The 25,201-nt window shown below is 43.5% G+C and overlaps 1 protein-coding gene across 4 annotated transcripts in view; it reads left to right on the top strand.

Annotated features, from left to right (window-relative positions):
- Window positions 1-675: 675 nt before the first annotated feature.
- The window catches only part of TRIM55 (tripartite motif containing 55), a 40,996-nt gene continuing 16,470 nt past the window's right edge, over window positions 676-25,201 (top strand). For 2 of the 4 annotated variants that reach the window (XM_064442618.1, XM_064442617.1), the window contains exons 1-9: window positions 676-992; window positions 1,407-1,579; window positions 9,373-9,538; window positions 11,246-11,341; window positions 15,264-15,497; window positions 16,578-16,600; window positions 16,700-16,824; window positions 19,002-19,219; window positions 21,793-22,080. In XM_064442618.1, the coding sequence (XP_064298688.1) occupies window positions 804-992; window positions 1,407-1,579; window positions 9,373-9,538; window positions 11,246-11,341; window positions 15,264-15,497; window positions 16,578-16,600; window positions 16,700-16,824; window positions 19,002-19,219; window positions 21,793-22,080 (1,512 nt within the window). In that variant the 5' untranslated portion in view covers window positions 676-803. Of the gene's footprint in view, window positions 993-1,406; window positions 1,580-9,372; window positions 9,539-11,245; window positions 11,342-15,263; window positions 15,498-16,577; window positions 16,601-16,699; window positions 16,825-19,001; window positions 19,220-21,792; window positions 22,081-24,388; window positions 24,598-25,201 lie in introns of those variants that run through there. The other 2 variants (XM_064442619.1, XM_064442620.1) reach the window with 2 other exon arrangements.

Genomic DNA, 25,201 nt, shown 5'->3' with positions numbered 1-25,201 from the left:
TGTATTTCTTCTGTCTCTCATCAAGAAATTCAAATAATGTTTTTGGTTCATATTTAAGCCTCTATGGAGTTAATGGCTAGAATAGTCCTGTTAGATTCTTATGTTACAGCTCCTTAACAAAAAAAAAAAACAACAACAAACCACACCGGAAGAAATTTAAGCATAGTTATAGGCAGGCAAAGTTTTTTTAACTGGTTTTCAAGGTGGTGACATGTTTAGACCCTGAAGTGTCTGAGCTCCGGTGCAGCCATCACTCCTATTGTCTTCTCCAGCAACTGCATGTGCTTCACACCTTGGAAAGGCAAGATCCCAGAGCCTGCTGAAACACACAGGTAAAATTATGTCCTGCATCTCACAGCCACAGCTGCTTGCTCCAAACAGAGTATTTATGAGGCTGCACTGTGCAGCTGGGCAGATTGGGGCAGCCCTACACTCTCCGCCGCCATGCAGAGATAAGGGGGAGAGCGGACTGCATTTGCTTATCGCTCACCCTCCTTCTCAAGGGGTGAAGGCTGCCATGTGCAAGTGAGGAGAGCCAGGGCCCCACCAGCCGCCCCCCCGTCCCCCCGCCAGCCGTCACCTGTCCCAGCCTGTCCTACTCTCACGCGCTTATATGGGCACGGCAGGATGGCATCTTGTGACGCCGCGCTGCTAAAAACAGCCCCAGCTCCCTTCGGCCCCTCGTTTAAACAATGTCCTCTGGCCAGAGCAACCCAGATAGCCTCTGATCGCAGCACAGTCTTGGACTTATTTCAAGGGAAATCAACCCGGAAACCCCTCCACAAGGCCGTGATCCTGAGCGTATGACCCTGGAAAAGCTAGGGATGAGCACCTCCCTGAACTACAAGTCCTTCTCCAAAGAGCAGCAAACCATGGATAACCTGGAGAAACAGCTGATTTGCCCCATCTGCCTGGAGATGTTCACCAAGCCTGTGGTCATCCTACCCTGTCAGCACAACCTCTGTCGGAAATGTGCCAGCGACATTTTCCAGGTAGGTTTCTTCCCGCAGAAAGTTCTGCTTCCCAAGTGGCACTGGCTGAAATTAATGGAAAAGCAGATTTTTACATGTTTTAGTGAGTTGCTTTTAACAGTCAGTAAGACTTGGGGGGGAGTGATTTAAAGCAGCAGTTGAGTGTCCCTGGGGGCCAGGGCTGAGCTCATAGCAGACTAAAGTGTCACCTGTTAGCTGCGGGGACATGGCCACATGTTAGAAACCAGGGACCGGCTCCTCACCCTGCGATTGCCAGGCACTTTCCTGGGGGCAGCTTGTTGCCCCTACCCTGTCCTTGGGCATGCTGACAAATGGTTTGCTACAAGCATGTTTTTGCCCCGCTGCTTTTGAAAGAGTTTTTCATGGTTTTGCATGGCCTTACGCACCTCTCCTTGTGCTGCTTGGCAAGAGCAGGCCTCCAACCCCTACCTGCCGACCAGGGGAGGCACAACTGTGGCATCGGGAGGCCGCTTTCGCTGTCCCTCCTGCAGGCACGAAGTGGTCCTCGACCGGCATGGCGTCTACGGGCTGCAGAGGAACCTGCTGGTGGAGAACATCATCGACATCTACAAGCAGGAGTCCACAAGGTAACGAGTGAATGTGTACCCTTCAGAGGAGGTTTGCCACAAAAGCAGAAATGGCTTAGGAGGCTGCAGTGGCCTTCTGGTCTTTCTGTTTGTCGCACAAAATGATGTTGTTTTCTCTCTTGGAAATGTGGAAAGGGACTGTGCTGCAGTGCATGCCTGTCTGTTTGCTGTGTAATGGAGTAAGCCCTCACTAAACACAGAAAAATGTATCCAAATAGATGCCGAATTTCCCTGCTTCCACTTACAGCAGATGATTGTGCCATGCTTATTCACATGAGTAACACTTACCGGTGCAAGCAAAGCCCTTGAGGTCAGCATAGCTGCTCACATGAATAAGGGAAAATTATCTAGTTTCACATAATTTATTTTAAAAACAGTTCAGATGAGTCTTATTTGTCTTTAACCTGTGTGTTCTCATGCTAAAGAAGGGAAAGAAATTTCAAATCTTGTTAGAAAATCCTGAGGGACAGACAGTGCAAACAAGAAGAAAACTGAATTTCACACAGAAGATACCCTGCATCATAATGTCGAATCAAAACTCAATAAAAAAATCTACATTCCTGTCAGCTTGGATTGTGAACTCATGAAATCAAGTCTTATTTAGGATTCCATAAAAGAGAAGGAAGAGCCAGAAATAATATGTATCAGTGCTGTGTGGCTGTGCCACACAGAGCAGAGGAATGGGTTAATCCTAAAAAGTAAGATTACTCCTGAATGTTAATTGCCTGCATTGGGTGTGTTTTGCTGGCTTCTATTGCCAGCAATAGAAGAAGGTTGTGTTCTTGTCCTTCTTGCCCTGGGATGGGTCAGATGCATGGTACCACCTTGAGGAACTTAGTAGGGGGGAAGCTAAACCTGTTCCCAGGCTGCCAAGCAAGCAGCTCTCGCCACCCAGGGAAGCTGCCTGTTGCCACCAGCATGCATCATTAGGGTCACTTTTGTATGGCAAGGTGTTTTGTGCACCTGAAGGAAGGCATAATCCTGGCTGTGCTCCCTGAGAGTCTACCTATCCCACCCCAACAAGCAGCTGGGTTTCACAGGGGCAATGAGGTGGTACCACTGCTGCAGGTGGACACAACCTTCAGAGCCTGGCGCCTTGGGTGGCTTGGGGCACTTCTACCCTCCTCCAGTAGAGGAGGACAGTCACCAGCAGAGAGGACATTTAGGAGCCCGGTGGTGGCTTTGGCTATTCTTGGCTGTTTGAATCCCATCAGGGACTGTTGTAGCTGGGCATAGGTTGGAGCTTCAAAGCATCGGAGAGCACAAAGTTGGCTTAAAATTGTCCTTTCTGCTGCCCTTTGCACTAAGTGCCAAGGGAATGCCAGCTACCCTTGTGTGTGTCATTGATACCCAAATATTATTTTAGTCAGGAAAATCTCAGAGGAAATGAATCAGCAGAGGTACAGTGGTGGACTTTGCTTTTGACCAAATAAGCTGGACATGTGTGGCTTCATGTCTTTCTTGGATTTGGGTTTTTTTCAGCTCACAGTTTTATTTAACTTAAAAAAATATTAAAGGAATATAGCTCCTTTCCCCATGTAGTTCATGGGCAATTGGAACAAAATTCAGTTAAACAGAAATGTAAGAGATTTAGTAGATTTTTTAAAATTCCACAAAATACAACATGATTAATAAAAGGGGACAATAGAAAAAAATATAAATATGAACAGGTATTTGCTTAGATATTTGTCCAAAAGGTTCATTTATTTAGTCTGTTAAGGTGCTTATTTAACCTTCACATATGTCCTTAGAATGAAAATTATCATCAGAGTTACGTAGCAGCAGCAATGCATAGCAGCATTATCTAAACTATTTGGCACTTTGTAGGCCTCAGCTGCTTATCTCCCTCTGCCTAACGTTCCTCAGGCTCCCGTGAGAGTGTGAGCAAGATCTGCCATGGCTTTACCCCGTGCTGTCCCACTGAAACCAAAAAGTCAAGGGAAATCAAGTCTTCTCCACTTTTTCCCTTTGTACCAGTCTCCTCCATACAGAGGTCTGGGTCTGGCAGAGGTACATAAGAAGAAGGATGAGCTGTGCGCTCCTTGTTACTTCCCAAGACAACCCTTCAAACCGGCAGCACCTGTAATTTCCAGACAGGAGCCTCTCCCCCTCGAGTCCTCATGTGGGTATAATTCATCATAACTGTGTGTGCCAGAATGATGCCAGCTCCCCGCTGCACTTCACGTGAACTTAGGAGAGGGAGGGGAACTCAGCTAAGGAGCAAGCTTTGTCTCCTGCTTAGGCAAAAATAATTTATTTCAAAAATATTTTTAAAAATTTTAGTTTCTATTTGAATTAAGGAATTGTTTGGATTTTTTTTTTTTAAATAAGAGCTGGGGCAGAAACTGGGTTATGGGGTTGGCAGGGTATACCCAAGTCCTCATATGCAGCTCCTCCTATTACTAAGAATCACACCATATGGTCTTTTATCCCATTGCTCATCAAATTCCAGCTGATGGCAGGTAGCCTGTTGGCCAATTTAGAATCTATTAGTGGCACAAGGAAAGAAATCTTCAAGCAGGATGTGGCTTCTACAAAGCTTTAAAGGATGCCAAAGGACTGAACCCAGTGGAAATAGAGTTGGCTAAAATATTAAATCAGTGTTTGAAAGTCTGTAGGCCACTGATTACCTGAACCATCTGAGGAATATCAGGGTGCCTCCTGCTACCAGGAAAGGGTAGCAACAGGAGTCTGTGGACTTCTCACAAGCTCTGGCAGCCTCTAACGAGCTTGGCCAGCTATTCCTGATCCCAAAGTGCTTTGGGATTTGTTACCAATTGAATCCTGATCAGGGAGGATGGAGCACTCTTTCTCCCTTGCACCTACCAGGAAGAGCCCTAGGTAGGCTGACCCTGCAACCCTGAGCACAGACAGAGCAGTGCATGTAGCACTGTGCACAGCAGGGACCAGACACTGTGCTGGGAGCAGCGTGCATGGGCTTTGCAATGGTGGTGCCGTGCTGCAGGGTGGGGTCGCCAGCACCACCACCAGCAGCTACCCCTGACACCTCAGAGGCCTCAGCCAGAGCTCCAGAGGGAGGATGTGGCTCTCGAGGACAGGCCGCAGGGATGTCTGGCCATCTCAGATAGGCTGGGCCGGGGACATGGGCAAGGGAGTTGCAGGAAGAGCCCCACAGACTGTGCAGCAAAAGAAGTGAGGAGAGACATCACTTGGATCCTTCCCCACGGAGACAAAGCCCCTAGCTCACCTGCACCAATGTTTTTCTTGGGCCAGGCGTTCACAATAGTACCAGTGTAATGGAGCTGCAGGAATCCCTGTGTCCCTATGAACCTTTTTGGTCTTCTCATTTTTTCAAGCCTCATTTCTAACCTGGTTCACTGCTTTTGTGGGAGTCCATCATTGTGGTTGATTTTCAGGGACCACCTGAACATATGAAACCGTATTGGCCCCGGTACCAAGAATGGTCCATCCCATATACAGAAACTCAAGCAATGGTAGCAGGGTGCCTGTATTTATTAACAAGGAGCTCCTGATAAAAAGAAAAGATTACAAAATAAGAAAAAAACATGTGGACAAGTGACTCAGAAATATTTTGAGACACTGTCCAAGCATGTACAGATGGAATTAGGAAAGCTAAAGCCCACCTGGAACTGAATCTGGTGAGGGATGTGAAGACTAGCAAGAAGAGATTCTACATGTACACAAGCAGCAAAAGGAAGATTAGGGAAAGTGTGGGTGCACTGCTAAATGGGGTAGGGTCTCCTGTGACAAAAGACATGGAGAAAGTCAAGGTACTCAATACCTTCTTCACCTTGGTCTTTACTGGTAAGATCAGCCTTCAGTGTAGAGCAAGGAAGACTTATCATCAGTGGAGGGGAATCAGATTAGGGAATATTTTAAAAGGTGAACTGCCTGATGGGAGGTACCCATGAGTGGTGACGGAACTGGCTGATGTCATTGCAAGGCCACTCTCAATAATCTTTGAAAGGTTGTGGCAATTGGGATAGGTTCCTGAGGGCTGGACCAGAAGAAAGCAAATGTTACTCAATCTTCAAGAATTGCAAGGAGTAGAATCCAGGGAACTACAGGCTGGTCATCCTTGCACTGGTCCCTGGAAAGTTGTTGGAGCAAACCATCCTGGAAACCATTTGCAACATATAAAAGACAAGAAGGTGTTTAGAAAGAGTCAGTATGGATTTATGAAGGGGGAATCACACCTGACCAACCCAAAAGACTTTTAGAGTGAGATGACTAACTTAGTGAATGAGAGGAGAGCAGTGGGTGTTGTTTTATCTAGACTTTCGACACTGTCTCCTGTAACAACTTTATTGACAAACTGATGAAATAAGGCCTAGAGCGGACAGTGGACACTGAGTGAGGTGGGCTGAAAACTGGCTGAACTGCCAGACTCAAAGGGTTATGGTGAGCAGCATGAAGCCAGGTAGAGGCCAGTCATTAGTGATGTATGCCTGAGATTGATACCAGGGCCAATACAGTTTCATATGTTCACAAATAACCTGACTGTGCCTCATACAGTCATGCAGATTCTCTCCATCCCCTGACCAGGTGCAGGCACTAGGTGATGTGATGGTAAAATAGGCTACACCTATTTTAGGGTCCTCAGTAAAAACACTATCTAAGTTAGATTCAGAATTTCCATACAGATCTTTCTGGATTTGTAGAAATACTAAGGAAAACATGCCTTGTAAATAAACAGTGGTTTTGCTAAGGTCTTACTATGTCCTTAATTAAAGTGTGTTCCTTTATGTGCCCAGCAACTTTTAATTTCCTCACTAAATCACAGAATCACAAAATGGCTGAGGTTGAAAGGGTCCTCTGGAGGGCATCTGGTCCAACCCTCCTGCTCAAGCAGGATAACCCAGAGCCAGTTGCCCAGGACCATGTCCAGATTGATTTTGAATATTTCCAAGGAGAAACCCTACAACCTCTCTGGTCAACCTGTGCCAGTGCTCAGTCACCGTCACAGTGAAAAACTGTTTCCTCATGTTCAGAGAGAACCATCTGTGTTTCAGCTTGTGCCCATTGCCTCTGTCCCTGCCTGGCTCCATCCTCATTCACCCTCCCTTGAGGTATTTAGATACCTGAAGGTATTGATAATATCAAGGTCATTGTTAAGATCTGCCTGAACCTTCTTTTATCCATGCTGAAAGTCCCAGCTGTCTCAACCTTTCCTCACAGAAGAGATGCTCCAGTCCCTTCATCATCTTAATGGCCCTTTGTTGGACTCTCTCTGGTATGTCCATGTCTCTCATGTACTGGGGAGCCCAGAACTGGACCCAGTACTCCAGGTATAGCCTTACCAGTGCTGAGAATCCTCCTCCCCATAGAACATGCTCAATACTCTTGCACATTAAGGTCTAAATCCACTTTTAATGGGAAAGAACAAGCCTGTAGCAGTCAAACACAGGCTTAGCACCTCAAAGAGCTGAGTCAGAGAACCAGAGCTCAAAGCCATTAGGCCATTTCAGCTACCTGCTGCTTCTTTGGTCATAAGTCCATTTATGATGAATCTTTTCTTCTACTAAAGCCATGCTGTCATTTTCCTACTGGCTACACTTTAATCTTCCGTTTCAGGAGCAGCCACCATTTTAAACTTAGGGGTTGTGTTTTGGCCTTGGCTGCAACTACACAGACCTAGAGGATCTCCTCTGAAGTCAGGGAATGTTCTGTTAAAAACCTCTCCTTTTGCTAAGCTTAGAGAGGAGACTATAGATCTGTTTACTTCTAGTCTTCTGTCACTGCCTTCAGGACCCCGCTAGTTCAGGGAGTTCTGCCAGGTTTCTTACAGCTCTTTGCGGCACCTTTGAAGGTTGGCTACTTCTGGCTGAACTTGTTTGACACCATTGCCTTTTTGCCCTGTGCGATGTGTCTTTCATGCTAGTGGCACCGTTCCAGTGTCAAATAACATTCTAGTAGTTTCTGGTTCTGGTCTTGTAAATATCTGCAGGAAGAGCAGCTATTTCAGGCTTAATTAATCACTTTGAAATTCATTGTCTGTTATTGCCCTCACATGCAGGCCCTCCCACTGGTGCACTACAGCATGAATATATATGGGGCTGTTTGCAGCCATTTGCAAACAGTGTAAAGCATTCCTTATAGTGGAGACACACCTCTTTTGACTAGCATTGAAATGATGCTGGATTTGACACACAGAGTGCCTTATGTAAATGTGTGCTGGAAACTTGACCCAAATAATACAGGCTTCCTTCAGAAGTGCCCATCTTGTTTTATTCTGGGATATCATGTTATATTGCAGATTACAGGTTTTCCTTGTGAACCCTTTACATTCCAGTGCCCTCCTGAAATTAAAAAATAAGGATGCATGAGACATTTTCTTTGGTACTTAATCTTTTTTTAAACACATGTAATTGCTCACATTCCATTCCCTTCAGAAGAGAAAACCTGTTCTTTGTCATTAAAAAATAAATGCAATGTCCACTTTACCAAACTGTATGGAAAAACTTTATTGTAATATAATCTAAAATAATTATCTTTCCATGAATTTTTAAACTTGTAATGGAATGACTGGTTGTCTCCTTGCTACAGAGCTCTGTAGAATGGCTTGTAAAAAAATCTTGCCATTAAATTCTACAGTTTTGGAAAATATTTTCTCTCTAATGATGACAAGATGTATTTCTATGATGTCATTGCTCCACTTGCTACTAGTCATAGTCATAGTTCTTCTTCCAAGTGGTAGCAGAAGGGGATAATGGCTCATATTGGAAAGATGTAATGTTGACACAGTAGGAGTGGCAACCTTTGGACACTTGAACCCGCAGGCACGCTCCCTCCATTGACCTACTAACTCTGTGCTCCAGTACCACATCCTCACACACTCATGTGCTTGCCGCAGACGTGCTCAAGGTGCTAAGCCTGAAGTGTGGGATCAGAAATACATCAGCTTGCCCACACAGACTGGACCAGAGCTTTCAATTACACTGGGAATGTCAACTAAGTGTTTAAAGGAAGCTACAATTAAATTAGTTCCTAAAATAGCGGGGATTGACTTGTGTGTATATGGCTAAATCATATTGGTGAAGAGAAGATCAAGACTGAGCTATAGTCTGGTGACAGCTCCTGGCTGAGCACAGGAAAGAAATGCTTCTTTTGTACCTCATGCCCGTGGTGGCTGGTACAATTGAGTAGCTACTGTTAAAACTTTCAATGCTGTACAAGCTAGACGCGTGCCACCCAGCTAAAATTAATTTGTGTGAGGCCTTATTTTGGTTGCTGGCCTAGTGCAAAGGGCAAAAGTACCCAGTTCTGTTTGATATTGACAGTCCTGACCTGGGCCTCACAAAGCTCATCAGCAGAGGTATAGAGTTAAGGGCGTGAAGGTCCACCAACACCTACAACTCTCTCTTCAAATTAGCCCCTGAATAAGAGCTTTGCCGCATTAAGGCCAAGTGCCCAACGTTTTACATGATGAATTCTAAAGGAATTACATATGTTTCATATTTCAGACAGATGTTGGATAACATGCTAATTAAAGTACACAAGTAGTCTGAGATCAGTCTTAGTGAGCTTATTTACATTTTTAAATATGAGCAAGTGTTCAGTCACACTCCCAGCTGGAATCCCCATATGAAGTCATGTTGCTATATTGTGATCACATCCTGCTTGTGTCAGGACTTCAGCTGTACGGCTGTCTATCTAGTTATCCTGTGTAGCAGCTTTAAGTCTACTCTGCATATTCAGGTCAGCCTTGGACACTGCTATACAAAGGTATCCTATTTCATGCTGATACCCTAAGTGTTGTCACCAGAAACTCATGAGCACCAAGTCTGTTCTAAACTTGCTTTGTTTTGCAGACCTGAAAGGAAGTGTGACCAGCCAATGTGCGAAGAGCACGAGGATGAGAGAATTAATATCTACTGTTTGAACTGTGAAATGCCCACCTGCTCCTTGTGCAAAGTCTTTGGTGCCCACAAAGACTGTCAAGTTGCTCCTCTCACAAATGTTTACCAGCAACAGAAGGTAAATATCTTATTGTATCTCATAGTCCTCCCAGAAACTGACAGGACCATCAACAGGAAAGTATTCCCGTGGGCTTCCTGCAAGGTTCTAAAGGGGCCTGGGGGTGCCTTTGCCATTCCTGTGTGTGTGAGTGAAAAGCTCATCCAAATCTGTAGGGACTGTTTAGAAAAACAGCAAAATAAATTTATGAGAAGTCACACAGAAAGATTGGGGGACACAGTGTTAGCATAGTGAGTAAACATTTTAGAGAACAATTTGACATGAAGCTGAGGATCTCTCTTTCGAGGTTCCTAATCTCTCTTTTTTAGTGCTTTTAGATCAGAAAAACAAGTGGGATTTCCAACACATGAACTGGAAAGAGAACAGACCATTACAAATCTAACAGTTATCTATCAGACACCTTTGCCTTTAAGCATCCTATTTTTAAGAAGACTTAAGTGAAAAACCTCCTCCTGCAAGTGAATGCAGGAATATTCAATAGTTGGCAGCACAGGATGTACCTAACATCCTCTGCCCTTGCTGTCACCAGTAAAAGACTTGTTTATTTTTAATACAGTATTAATTTAAAACCTGACTCACTGGGTTATTCTCCTGAGATAAACAGCTCATTTTTCTGGAGGGCCCCAGTGGGGCAAGCAATCAGACAGGCCAAGTTTGCAATCCCAGCCTCCAACTTTGTCACACAGATGCTTGTGTGTGGAAACTACAAATGAGAAGTCGCTTTAGGAAAGTAGTTACAAACATCCTTTTCAATCAAAAAGGGAGGTAGAAGGGGGAGAAGTTTCTTAGACTAAATCCATGCTGCTGATCACTCCCTTTGTGTGGAGATTTGCAAGCAGTGATTTCTCTCCCCGTATGCCTGCAGAAAGTGGCCGCCACGCCCAAAACCCGGAGACTGCAGGATGCGTGATTCAAAAGACCCTTTACAAAGCTGTGGAGGCCAAGACATGGTTGCATCTGTCACTACAGCAGTGTGCCAAGGGCGCCTTGCCCTCTCCAGCACCCTCACCAAGTTCCCTAGGGACTAGCTTCCCTATCTATCTCTCCTTTTCCAATGATATCCCACAGTCATCCCCCTCCCCACACTTATGTCATTCCCTTCTTCCACTTGTTTCCCTCATGCCAGTGGCTCAGCCTTCACCCTCTCCTCCTTCTCTTCCTTCCCCTCTCACCAAAGCCCCAGCCCCACTGCTCTTATGCCAGGGGTTCTGTAGCACCCTAGTCCCTCCAGGCCCATGGGCTGCCTCCTCTCTCCAGAACCAAGAACTACAGCCATCAGGGACATAATACAGTGGGGTGGCTAGAGACAGCCACTAAAAAAAAAATCCCTCAAGAGGCAAAGACTTTTCTCTCAACAAACCCAGAGGGAATATTTCTGAGCTGCTGAAACATAACACTTCAGACAAAAGCGTCTAGAAGAGCCTCCTAGAACAAAGTGCTTCCTCCTTTCCAAACCACAGCTTCTTCTCCATGAAAAGTTTCAAAATGTCAGTGTTTTCATAGTGTTTCAGGAGAGGAAACAAATGTCAAAGTACTAGTGGGTAACTTGTGGGCAGGTAAAGCTCCAATTTTCCTTCGTTCTGTTGGAAAGAAGAGCTAATACCCTGGCACAGCTCATTCATCCCCTGCTCCCCACAGTTAGATATGCCACCCTGAAGTGGGACATTGTCTAACCCCCCCACTGCTTGTTCTCCCCTTATTTCCTAGTCCGAGCTGAGTGATGGCATTGCTGTCCTGGTGGGGAGCAATGACAGAGTGCAAGGGATAGTCACGCAGCTGGAGGAGACCTGCAAGACGGTTGAGGTAGGTACCTCCCCTTTAAATGCAGATATTTCAGCATGAAGTCACGTCTTTTAAACTGATGGTAACGATCATTCTTTAACAGACCTCACTTTACCCACATGCATTCCCACATTGTTTTGCTAAACCATTACCTGTGGCTTTGTACGGTATCAGCTGTACTGCCTCAACCAAAAGATTGGTCCTGCTTGGCACCCTGCCTCTGACATTGGCCACGTGGCTGAGGACAAAGAGTAAGGATAATCCACATCAGCATGCCTTGCTCCGCATTTTTAGTGGCATAAGACATCACTGAAGTTAAAAGCAGATCCAACAAAATGCCATCAACTCCCAGTTCATTTAACATCTACAATCTAGTGCTAAAGCTGTAAAACACCAGTATTAGTCTGAGGCCTGACGGGTCCTGTGAACAGAGTCTTAGTTTCAGCCATAGGGTAGACGCAGCATGGCTTCCAAGTGTGCCATTGAACTCTGCCTTTGGTTACTTTGCCTCCTATGCAGAAGTGGTTATTAAATATACTTATTTTGTTCTTTAAGGAGTCTGGTTTTGATGCTCATTGGAGGGAAGAGTTCAGGTTCTTATTGTGATTCTGGATTTTCTGGTAAAGGTCTTGCTTTGACAGAGCTGGAATTAGTTTTGTGTCATTCAATAGCAGAAGTGGTTTTCATTTCCTCCAAGAGGTTTGCACCAGCAAAGCAAATACAAATATCAGCTCTGACCAATCTGAGCATCACAGAGCAATAGGCTGAAAGGAGCTCATATTAATTGATCTTATCATCAGTTTGGTGAAGGATCTACTGAAGGAGTCGCATCCCTCTCAGCCCAATTAGAATTATATTGACCCTTCAGAAGTGGAGCAGAAAAGAGAAACTGCAGAGAAAAGAAGTTAATCCAAGATGTATAGATTCTAATTGGTAAGAAAAATTGATTCCACAATCTACATACACAATTGTCCAAGGCTTCTATTTCCTTAGATCAACGAAGAGCAGAAAATGGCCAAGTTTGGTTCAAAGAACATAAAACCATTAGCCCAAGTAAATGAGATAACATGTTAGCAGCAGTCAGAACTTTGTAGTCAGGAAGCCTTCATGTTGCAAAGATAAAATTGGCTGCTATCAGGACTTTGCAGACAGGAACAAGCCTTTCAAGTAGGTTAACTGCAGAAATTTGAATGATACAAAAGGAAAAGCTTATACTCATTTAAGTTGAACTAGCTGAACCACAAACACAACTTCAAACATCTAGTCTGAAGTATGGAGAAAACCCTATGCTAAAAATACCTTAATAAATACAACAGTTTCTGAAACTAGCTTCCTCAGAGTCATCCACTCAGTTTAAAGTCTAACCTTTAAACTTGAATCCCGAAGAAAGTACAGGCATTTTACCTTTAGATGTTTTCACCTTTAAAGCCAGAGATTGCAGAAAATAGATCTTAGAGCTTACCTTGACACTTCCATGTTACATTTCAAACAAATCACATTTCCAACCATACAAGAACTTTGTCTGAATTGACATCAGTTTGTCCTTGAAGATTAAAAGCTACCGCTGGAGCTGAGAAATGTGCACACATGAAAATAATGTTTATAATCCAGGATTCTCTCCTCTTTCTGCTTAACACTTTGCAGAGAACAATAAGTATCTGCTTTAGCAGAAAATACATGATCATTTTTCTTTTAGCTGGAGTAAGCAATAGCCTACAGTTCTATATTTAGCTATTGCTCCTATTCAAACCTAAAAAATAGAAAAAACAAAAAAACCTGCTTAAAAGTTGTATAGTTTTTAACGGATTGAAAGGTAGACCAAATTCACATATTATACTGAAAATACAAATAGGAAATATAAAATGCTAAATAATGGAAAACAATAACAAATAGTTAAGTACTGTTTAGCCCTGTAAACAATACAAGTCAAATAATGAAGGAAAAATTAGTGTTTCTTCCAAATGCTCATAGTGTAGGCCAGTGAGTACAGATACTTCAGAACAAGCAGTGCAACCCATGCTCAGTGGCAAGGACTCCTTTCTTTTTGCTGTAGCCATGCTTTAAAAAACCAAAAAGGCTGAGAATTTTTTAGAATGGAAAGTCATGTATTTGTTAACCTTTTTCATTACTCAGAATCTGATTAGGGTAATTCCATCAAGCAGAGACTTTATGTGGGAACATTTTCTACAGAAAGAGAATATTTCAGCATTTGCAGTTATGAACCTGTTTTGCACTCTCACTCTTGAGGTTCACAACTCTAATATCTCCTGGAAGGAAATACTATATATTAGAGCTTAGAGATAGGGAAAGATCTCTCAGGGCACCCTGCTTGTCACTCACTTGCTCTTCTTCCCCTAACACTTGTCCTGTGTCAAATGGCAAAGATAGCACACACCTGTCTCGAAATTAAGGTTGTTTTACAAGTGATCTGAATGACATTTCAGAGGAGGTCATTGTAGACTAAACTGAAGAGGAGTCTGGAGCAAGCGGAAGTGCAGGAAACACTGGGAGAAAGCTAGAAGAGGAGTGAAAGAGGAGAGGAAGATTATCTGAGGTCTGAACAATAGAATGACACCCAGGAACTGTGACTCACTTGGTTGGAAAGCTTCCTTTTCCCCACCCTACAATTCACTAATGAAGAATTTCTGGGAAGTGACAAGCACCTCCAGAAGAGCAGGACAAGCCTGCCCTGCCCTGCAAGGAGTTTTAAATTAGGAGTGTGTGTACAGCCTAGTCTTTCTCATTGGGAAGCAGAGGTGGATACTTGGGTCAATGCAACAAGATCTGTATTTGCCCCCCACCCCTCAATGTAGACAGTGATTTTTGGCCACATGTCCATATTGGAAAGGCTTTCTCCTTTGAACCATATAGAGCAGACCGTCACCACTCGTAGGAAAGAGCTCTGGCTGAAAGTCAAGAAGAAAGTTGGATTCTCTCTGACCAAGTAATATGAATGATCAGTCTTATCACTTCCAGAAGTACTGTGGGACTGTTAATAATCCAGTGCTGCCAGGATCTCAGCATTATGCCCCAAGGGGCAAAATGAGGAATTGATTCAGCCTCAGTTCCTAGGAAAGAGATTTAAATAATCACCACCATCCACAACCGGATATAACCACAATAATGTTATGCCTCAAGTACTTCTATTTGGTAGATCTCAGACATTATAGTTAATCTGTCTTCGATTTCCTCCCCATAAATCCTCCCTTGCAAGTGCATTGTGTTCTTGTCAGAGAGTGCTCAATGAAGCAGTCATCAAACCCATCCTCCTTACTCAGTGAAATATGCTATGTTGTCTGGCTGGAAGAACAATAAAAGTGTCTCAGAAAATGATGTGAAAATCAGTGCCTGAAGGTAGGGTTGGAACCTGATTCCTCTTTCTTGTCTTTGTGTTTATGTCACACACTATTTTCTTTGTGGTACCTCTACCCCATTCAGTGCACAGTAAATGGAATATAATGGACACCTATTGTAAAAATAGAGCCTAAGAGGGCATATGTGAAAACCAAGCCCAGCCAGGATAGTTCCAAGTTCTCTGGTAGGAAAAAAGCTGATTTCAGATGATTGCTTCTTTAAAAAACATTCTGTTCGTGCAAATGAACCCAGCTGCTAATATGGTGGGGGTTTTTACTTTTTCTGCAGACTTTGATGTATCACTACAGACATCATAAATATCTTTCACAATTTTTAGGAGACTGACAAATTATACAGTAACCTGTCTGGGGGCTTTCAGTGGCTTGAAACTCAGAGTTTGTGGCCAGTTTTAAAAGTTTTGTTCCAATAGCTTGGACTCTGAAAATCATAAACGTCTCTGGGGTCATTCAGAATCCTTTGCACTGTTCAGAAAGAGGAATTTCTTTGATTAAAATGCTTCCAAGTAACAGTAAAAATAGAAACTCTTTTAAGAACATAACATGTTTAACGTAAACCAAATGATTCACAGGAATGCTGCAGACGACAGAAAGAGCAGCTGTGTGAAAAATTTGATTATCTCTATTCTGTACTGGAAGAAAGAAAAAATGAGATGACACAAATAATCACTAGAACCCAAGAGGAGAAACTGGAACATGTCCGCTCCCTGATGAAGAAGTATGCGGATCATTTGGAAGCTGTGTCAAAGCTGGTTGAATCAGGAATCCAGTTCATGGAAGAACCAGAAATGGCAGTGTTTTTGCAGGTATAAAGTCTATAAATCAAGATAGAAAAAGACTGATGGGTTTATTGAAAAACTGTTTAAGCATTTCTCAATTTTAGGCACATTCAGAGTTTGGCCATCTTTGAGTGAACATTTATGCAAACTCATTTTTTAAACACTTGCCTCAGCACAGACAAATGACTAGTCTTGTTGTGAATAGTATCCAAACCAAGAACATGAGTATTTGCTATTTACACCAAAATATACTATCCTGTGTAGGAATTTTGGGTCCCCAAAGAAGAAATGGCAATTTTCATATTTTCTGACATATCTGTATTGTCCCACCACTATAATATATGTGTATATGAAATTCTGTGAGTTATAGGTTTCATTTGCATATTGACAGAGTGATTAACTTTCCAAAAATTAAATATCTATTCTCTAATTCACATTTTTATGCCTTTACTTAATATTTTTTCTTCTGTTTTCTTACTATAAACTCAGGAGAGCTGATTAGGAAGCCATTAGCGGTCTGTCCACTGAATTCATTGGTGTAAAATTTCTGTCCTGCAAGTTTACAATTCCTCTATATTAAAAGCTGAAAGGATGTTTTCTCAAAAAACAAAAACACCAAACCCAAGAACAACAATCCCCCCCCCCCATATTTTCATCAAATAATTGCCTTTGAAGAGTACAATATTCTTTCCAGACAAATAAAATTTTGTGGCTCCAGAAGTATGCCCTTATGGGTAGTCAAAGATATAGAAGATATAGTTACTGTGACTAAAGAAGGTAACAGAACAATTGCTTTTCACCACAAACACACGCAAAAAAATAAAAGAGAGCAAAAGTATTTCCATTTCATTTTTGTAGAAATTGTATGTATTCCCCACCATATTCAGATTTTAACTAAAAAATCTTCAGTGAACTAAAAGGTTTATTCAGCTGAATACTAATTGCCATCCAAATTTGATCTCATTCATAGATCTCATGGTTGTCATTTATGAGGTCCATATTAGTGCATTTAGAAGCAGCCAGTGTAAGAATTAGATCTCAATACATAAAATCTCTGAAAAAATTGAACCATTTAAGAAGTCAGTTATTTCCTTTTTGTTTTCACAGAATGCCAAAACATTGCTACAAAAGTAAGTATTTAAACTTGAGATTCTTGATCTTTAGAATGAATTACAAATTACAAATTTATCTGCAGATCCAAAGGCCAATAACTAATCTCTCTATTTTAGAATTACTGAAGCATCTAAAGGATTTCAAATGGAAAAAATAGAGGATGGGTATGAAAATATGAACCAGTTCACTGTGAACCTCAGTAGGGAAGAAAAGATAATACGAGAAATTGATTTTGATAGAGGTATGTCATTTATTTCACCTCAATTGCTTCCTTAAATTGCAGCTGTGTGTAATTTACATGATGATACTGAGTAGGAAAACTGGAATCAGATATTTCTCTCCATCCCAAAGTGTAACTAGACCATTTTGGATCAATTATAATGAAAAGCAAAATCCATCACAGTCAAAAAAATCACATAACCCATCGACACCATTAATCTTACCTTTTATGTGGCCTTGACACTTTCCTAAGCCCATGATCTCTATTTACTGCTCATGTGAAGGAACCACAAAATTGAGCTTTTCTTTCAGTCTGTACAGTCCTTTCTTACCTAAAAGATGCTGTTATTGTATGGCCTGTCTGCTCTAGAAAGTCATTAAAGAAATAGAATGTTTACTACTAAAAGAAGTACTTATGAAAGATACTTTTTTACATATAGTTGAGAAATTTAGCAGAAACAATCAAAATTCGAGATCACAGAGTTATAGAGGGAAGCAAAAATTGTCATCATCTTTCATGAATTTAACATCTTTTGTCATGTTATCTGTCATGATATTTAGTCATGACATCATGATTAAACATGCTTAATATATCTATATAATAACGCAAAGTTGTAATTCTACATTTATCAAAATAGCCTGGAATCTAGGCTCATCTATGCTTTACCTTAAAGAATAAGCCACAAGAGGTTAATGGAGATAAATGCTTCAAAGAAGCGGATCTCTCCTATTAAAAGGCAGCAGTAATAGTCATCTGGATATCTCTAATTTTCTTGCTAGCACTGGATTCTCTAGTACATCTAGTATATTTACCTTTATCAGCTCTGTTAAGTCTCATGCAGATGCCACCCATTGCTTACTCCCCTGCCACAATTTACACTAAATTCAGAGTGTGTGGCTTCTCCCTGCGAGGGACCTTGCATGCCCTCTGTGCACTCCATAGGTTGGGAACCATGGACTAGCTGTACTTGGCACAGAGGTCCATGTAGTGGGGCAGCACCTGTGCACCAGTCAGCAGCAGAGGAGCAGGTGCCATCTCACAGGGCCATGAATCTCCAGAGATTTGTCCTGGGAGGGATAATCCCTAGTCACAGCCTTGTGCCCAGTTCGTCCCTGTGGCCAGCCAGAGCTGCCTTATGCCTGCTGCACACGTGCGTCTGCCAAGATTGTGACCTTGTGCTCCAGGCATACACCCCCACCATGTGATGGGGAATGTGACACCCACCTCCTGGGGACAAGGCATTAGCAAGGGCTTTGGCAATCGGGAGTTCAGTCCTACATTTGACACTCTTGCTACAGTCAATGAGGTCCTCTGTAGCCAGGGGAAGCAGAGATTCGGCATTCTGCTTACAGGAGTGTATTTGTCTGCAGAAACATTTCTCTGTTATGAGGGTGTTACTTAATTTGCAGATCTATATTCCTTCTACATATTCAGGCAGAACCATAACCTATGCAAAATGCGTAGCCAATCTGGAGCTTGAGCTAATGCATCCATCAAAGTTTATTTCTTTGAAGTGGTAGGGTGACTCTGAACAGCATCCGATGTTTGTGAGGTTGAATAGTGTGATTATGCAAAAGAAAATGCATTGTTAGAGGGCTCCCTCTGGAACGAGCTGAGCCATGAATGCTGACAACAGGATGTGCCAGATGACGCAAAAGTGACAGTTTGACCAAGTTTGACAGTCTGGTTTTAGGGAGGCTGGTATCCCAAACCTCCGGTCATGTATTGCAAAGCACTGACCTGATAAAGATTTGTTATGGTGGCTTCAGTGGTGTTTAAAACAAACATACACCTAGAATTGCAAGAGGGACTTTTATCCTGGCAGATTGTGCCAGACCAGGTATCCTCCCCGCAAAAAGTGCAGGGCCATGATGCACATCCTTCGTGAGGATAAGTGCATTGGCACAACCTTCTGTCCTCCTTCCCATGGAAAGGGCCAGCTTAAGATTTTAACACATGTGTGTGTTTGGTGCCCTCCCTGCTGCAAAGTACCTGTTGGCAGCTCCATGGCAATGTCCAGTCCAGGCTGGTGGGAGCAGGCTCCTCACCAATGCCCTCTCCCCAGCCTGCATCCTCTGCCAGGCAGCAGATTTATCAGTAGCTTTACCGTGCAATTGTAAATGGATTTTTAATTACATAAAGACTGTAGTCATCTTCATGTGGTGATCAGCCCAGTCCTTTTACATGTGTCCTGTCAGAGGAGGAGGGAGAGGAGGAGGAGGAGGAGACAGTGGATGGTGAAGATTTGGATGAAGTCCACACAGAGTCATCAGGAGAGGAGGAGGAGGAAGAGGTGGAGGAAGGGGCTGAAAGAGCACCACAGCCACCTCAGCAGGACCCTGAACCGCAGAGCGCAGCAGGAAAGCCTCCATCTGAACCCGCTCTGGTGCCACTGCCCGCCACCCCGGCTGGTCAGGTAAGTGCCCCTGGCGCCCAGCTGCCCTGCCAGCTATGCTGAGTGCATCCTGGCAGAGCAAGAAACGCTCCCCCTGGCCTGAAGGCACCATACGTCAGGAGCACGGATAAGGGAGTTGATGCACTGGAGAGCGAAATTGTTTATTGCCCTTATACACATATACACAACTGTACCCTGTCCTACTGACCTGATGAGCAAAAAAATTATGCTGCTAGGTAAACTGCGAAACATATGGGATACATAAGCTATAAATAGAAGAGATTTGGTTTGGGAATTAAGCACATTACAAGGGATGTTCAGCTTGCTGTGATTTAACTCACACTAACTTTTACAAATGTTGTTAAAATTTTTATACTAAAAGAATTTGGCATTCCCTCTGAATTTAGTGAGCTTTCCAGCACTAATTTTTAGATCATACTTCTAATCTGTTTTCTGTGAATGGAGTTTGCCGACTTCTATTCATCATCCTAGGGATATTGTCTGGATGGATGCAGGGACATAGAATCATAGAATCATTAAGGTTGGAAAAGACCCTTAAGATCATCGAGTCCAACCGCTAACCTATCACTGCCAAGTCCACCACTAAACCATATCCTCAAGCACCACATCTACCCTTCTTTTAAATACCTCCAGGGATGGAGACTCAACTACTTCCCTGGGCAGCCTGTTCCAATGCCTGACAACCCTTTTGGTGAAGAAGTTTTTTCTAATGTCCAATCTAAACTTCCCCTGGCGCAGCTTGAGGCCGTTTCCTCTCGTCCTATTGCTTGTCACTAGGGAGAAGAGTCCAACCCCCACCTCCCTACAACCTCCTTTCAGGTAGTTGCAGAGAGCAATAAGGTCTCCCCTTGGCCTCCTCTTCTCCAGACTAAACAACCCCAACTCCCTCAGCTGCTCCTCATAAGACTTGTTCTCTCGACCCCTCACCAACTTCGTTGCCCTCCTTTGGACACACTTCAGCACCTCAATGTCCTTCTTGTAGTGAGGGGCCCAAAACTGCACACAGCACTCGAGGTGCGGCCTCACCAGCGCCGAGTACAGGGGCACGATCACCTCCCTGCTCCTACTGGCCACACTGTTCCTGATACAAGCCAGGATGCTGTTGGCCTTCTTGGCCACCTGGGCACACTCCTGGCTCATGTTCAGCCGGCTGTCAGCCAGCACTCCCAGGTCCTTTTCCTCCAGGCAGCTCTCCAGCCACTCCTCCACCAAACAAGAGAGGAAACTGCCTCTCACAACCTAGCAGCAAACAGATCCAGGGTGTGAATAATTTAGGCCAGCACTTTTTCGTAAGGAATGCAATTAGAATGAGACTGTAATCGCCGATTATTATAAAAGACCTACATAGAAAAATATACTTCATGTGCTACTTTAGCTGGCCTTGCAAACAATTAACATACCAAATTCTCCTCCTCTTATACAATTTACCCAGTGAAGTTGCTGAGCGGGTAAATGCTGCTGTGAAGATATTTGAGGAGGCCAGTGTGAAAACAAGAAAGCACATAAAGAATCTTTGATGGTAGCAAGCTCCTGACATAAAACAAGGGAAAATAAATACTATAGACTCATTCTTGCTTTGATTTTGAAACATACATGCATTTGCACCAGTTGTGTGAAGATGCTCTTAAATCAGGTTTTATTGATTTAACCAAAGTTTGCCTTTTGAGGATTTGCACTGACTTAACTGAACTTGTGTTGCCTAACTGACACAGGGTTTTATGCAAACAAGAACTAGACATAAGCAATTCTGCCCACTAACATGAAGTCCCTTACTTCTAAGGCTAAAGTGGGAAAGGTACGGCATGATGCTGTAGCAATTGTAAAATGCCATGAGATGGTCGTACGTGGAGTCAGACGTGGCATGTGGGTGTTGCAGTGTGTGGGGTACCCGTATTTCAGCTTTTGCTTTCTGGTGTAACAAAGGCAAACGGAAATGCTGTGGTGATAACAGGTACTGTGTGGGTGAGCCCTGACAGCTTGATGCAGGTAGACAGTTGCAGTTCAGCCGGCTGCTCCTCTTCCTGGCAGAGCAACTGTGTTCAGCTTATAGCAATGATAGCAAGGCTGGTGGGCTAACGTGTCGCTCCAGTGTCTTTGTATTCCTCTTATTCTGGCTGCTCATAACAGACTCATTGGCAAATGTGTTGTTCTTAACCCAAAACCCAACAAGCTATTCGAAGGTACCTGTATCTGTCACTCATGGCTGGTACCGGTTCTTAAATAAAATGAGGCTCTCATACAGAATTTCTTATATTTTTAAGATTGAATTGGGTGTTTAGCTGAATTAATGAAGCACTTGCTCACTCCTTTCTTGGTCGGCATCCCCTTCCCAGCTAATTCTACCCTCTTATTCTATTTTATTGGTAACTTATTTTCTTTCCCATATCTGTGTTATTCAAATGATAGTTGCTTTTGCTTCGCGTTTTGATTGTAATTCTTTTGGACCATATATTAGGACAAATCTATTTCTTGCAGTGACATATAACAAACAAGGCATGCAGAGCAATGTGGCTATGGCAGGAAGGTAATGTGGTGCACTCTGCTTGTTCTTCTCTTTATCTGTCCTGATTAAGGATGAGATTGTGACACCAAGTGGTTCTCAACAGAGCCCAGAGTCTGACACTCAAGTGCCGGCCACAGCAGAAACCGTCGATCCCTTGTTTTACCCTAGCTGGTATAAGGCTCAGTCGCGGCAATCAAGCAGTCCAAGCTCAAACCCAGTGACTGGGCTTGGGAAAGTAGGGCCTCCAGTTTCTCTGGAAACAAGTGCAAAGAAGGCAGAAGCCCTAGCAGCAGCAGCGATCGAGGAGAACGCACCAGGGAGTGGTAAGGAAAGTAATGCCACTGCAGCAACGTCCAAGGTCAGTGCTACCGAGGTTACTCCAGAGGGCTGTGACACGCAGCAAGGCGGGAACGGCAATTGTTAAGGAAAATATGACTTAATTTTCCTCTGCATGCTAAAGAATAAGAATAATTTCAGAAATATGGAAACAGCATAAATTGTCGTTTCAGCAAATCACTGGATTTACAGATGGTTTCAATATGTGACAGGCTGACTTTTCAGCTTCAGAATAGCATGCCTATGGTTGCTTGTGCTTAATTGCCAGTGCACCTCGTTTGCGCAAGCTGTTATCCGAGTTGCTCACGCACACGCTCAGGATCTGGCAGAGAGGCCGGCAATGCCTCTGCGCAATCAGATATTTGCATGCTTTAGCAGCAGACAAATCCTGTGCATGAGATTATTCTCGTTACCTGTTGAAAGCCTGTGTATATCATATGCCGTTCTACCACCACTGGTAGAGCAGCTATGGCTTGGCTTTGCCTTCTGCAGCTCGTGGCTGCACCCAGAGCATACAGTTTCCCCATGTGAACACAAAGCTATGCAAATACCCAGAGCCTTCTTGTGTGTTTGATTGCCTCTCAGTAAGCAGTGTGATTTCCTGGGTTCAGATCTGTCGAAAAGGGTTTCCTCCAAGGATTACTGGGACTTGATTAAAGGACAGCATGAAGATAATATATTCCAGTTCTGTGTCAGACTACCAGCAGCATGATGGGGTAACAGAAACTGATGTGTTGGGTACAGGAGGGTGTTTCCCTTAAAATGACAATGTTAGAGGTGGGATAGCCTGAATTCAAATATTTCTTCTTCTGCACATGTGTACAAACTCCACATGGGTCAAGGATCCAAGGAACAGAGCTGAGGGAGCTGTCTGTGAAGGTTTTGCACACTACACCCGCTCCTGCTCTAGTGCCTGGCTACCAGCCCATGAGCAGTACTCTCTAAATTAGACCATCCTGATTTACAGGCTTAAGCCCTATGTTTTAACAAAGCAATTACCTGTATGTGTGTGACAAGAGGAGATTGTGTGTGTGTGTGAAAAAAAGTGCAAGCGGGTAGTAAGTATATCATGCTGTTCCCTTTGAAGTTGGAGTCGACCAGCCAACATACATAAGCAGCACCTACCTACATAAGCAAAAGTTAGAATAAGGAGGAGTTCATACAGACATGATAAAAGGGGCACTTACCTTTTAGCTGGAGGCTTTAGCAGTGACATTTGAATTTGGTGTAAAGAGTCTTTCTGACTTCAGTCTTAAGAAAAGCAACATTTGACCATATTTCAGTAGCTATTTTTCAAGTCAGGGCTTGATTTGAGAATATTTGAGTGGAATAAAAAAAAATAGGTTTTTTTTTAAATTACCGAATCTGCTATGACCTTGTCTTCTTAAGTATATTCCAAATGAGCTGGCAAAAACAGGTGAATTCAAAGTGAAATTAATTGCTGCTGTTTCTTTGTACCAGTTCACCTAAAAACTGGGCAGCCAAACCTCACCACAGGCAGGTAAAATCCTTCCTGGGTAAATTCCCTGGGAGCTTGCTTGACTGTGATCTGCTTTCCTGGGTCCTAATTTACCAGTAGCAAGTAAAGGAGCAAAATTAAGGTTTGATGTGGCCAACTGTCTGAAAAAACAGTGGCAGTGGTGTTCAGTCACACCAAAGCAGCAATCTGGTACCGAGCTCTCTTCATGATCGGGTACTGGCAATAAAAACAGGCACGTGGGAAAGATGTCAATCCCCATTGGCATGTGAATCTGGGGGTGCTGAGCTTTGATATTTTGCCAGATCATGAGTGACTGACATTCTGGGAGGAGGAGCATGTTGAGAAGGGTGGCACGTGGGAGAGGAAGGAGCAGGGGGTGCAGCTGAGGATGGGGTTGCCCATGGGCTGGAGACAGAGGAAGGGAATAGGAAAGCTCAGGAAGCAGAAAGGTGCAGAGTGTGCTAAAGAACAGAAAAAGCAGAGAGACCAAGCTAGGAAGGGCGCTGCCACGAGATGATGCCGTGGTAAGGTTTGCAGATCTGAGCTGAAATTTGTCTATGTCACGAGCAAAATGGCCTCTGTCATGTGGCAGTGATCATTTTTAAGTATGTGAACTTCAACTTTATTTTTTTCCTGCATGTGACTTGTACACAACTCCCTCTGAAATGCCGTATTTGTCTATTTTTTTAAAACCCTGGCTGATGTTCCCAACTGTTTTTACTCCCTTCCTCCAATTAAACAATATCATGGAAAAGTGCTGTGGAAACAGAGCTTTTTCACTGAATGTAGTGATAATGACTACTTCGTGTCATGACAACACTGGTGAAGCACTCTTCTTATTTTCTCACAGGAGTTAGCATTCTGCATATCACTTTTGGCATTTCTTATCATACTACATCATCTTTGGAATCTGATTCAATACATGATTTGTACTTTCATGGGTAGGAAATATTTTGTTTTACCATTAACTAACAGTTAAAATAGTGTCTCTGGTGATGTTCTTACATGGTTTTAAAGGATTTTTTTCCCCTTTCTTCCCATCCAAAAACATCATGCTAGTTCACAATACAAGCTGCCTAAAACATTTCTTCCTTGCACCTTTGAAACGCCACCCTTCAGCTTACTCCTGCATGGTTAAACATTGCATCTCCCTGGTTCAAAATGAAAAGAGGTGTTTACTCCCTCAGATACATGGGCTTATATTTCAGTTGCTGTTCAGATAACCAGCAGGATGGAGAACCTGTGGGTTGACAGGAGATGTGAAGAGCCCCAAGCTTGTTCAGTCCAACAAATGGGGGAGGAAGATCTGGAGAGCAATGGTTGTCATCAGAGGGGTGAACATCAGGAAGAAAAATCCACTGAATAATCCTGCTGCTGGGATTCCCACCCTAAGCAAACCACCAACGGTCTCTCAGCGGGATGGCTCGAGCTCTGCTCCATGGGGACCTCCAGAGAGAAGAGCTCGAGCCATCCCTCTGAGGGACCACCAATGTGGAGAGAGTCCTCTCACACCCCAGCCCACACAGTGTGCCCCACACATAGGGGACTCCTCTTCAGGTCCTTTTTCCACCAAAACGCACCCAAAACCATCTCTCCCACATTCCCAGTGAGCGTGCAGTACCAAACATGGCCTTGAAATGCATCCCCATGCAGCTGGGGAGGG

Source organism: Phalacrocorax carbo, chromosome 2 (genome assembly GCF_963921805.1).
Source record: "Phalacrocorax carbo chromosome 2, bPhaCar2.1, whole genome shotgun sequence".
In the NCBI taxonomy this organism is placed as follows: Eukaryota; Metazoa; Chordata; class Aves; order Suliformes; family Phalacrocoracidae; genus Phalacrocorax; species Phalacrocorax carbo.
This window is presented reverse-complemented; position numbering and strand designations above follow the sequence as displayed.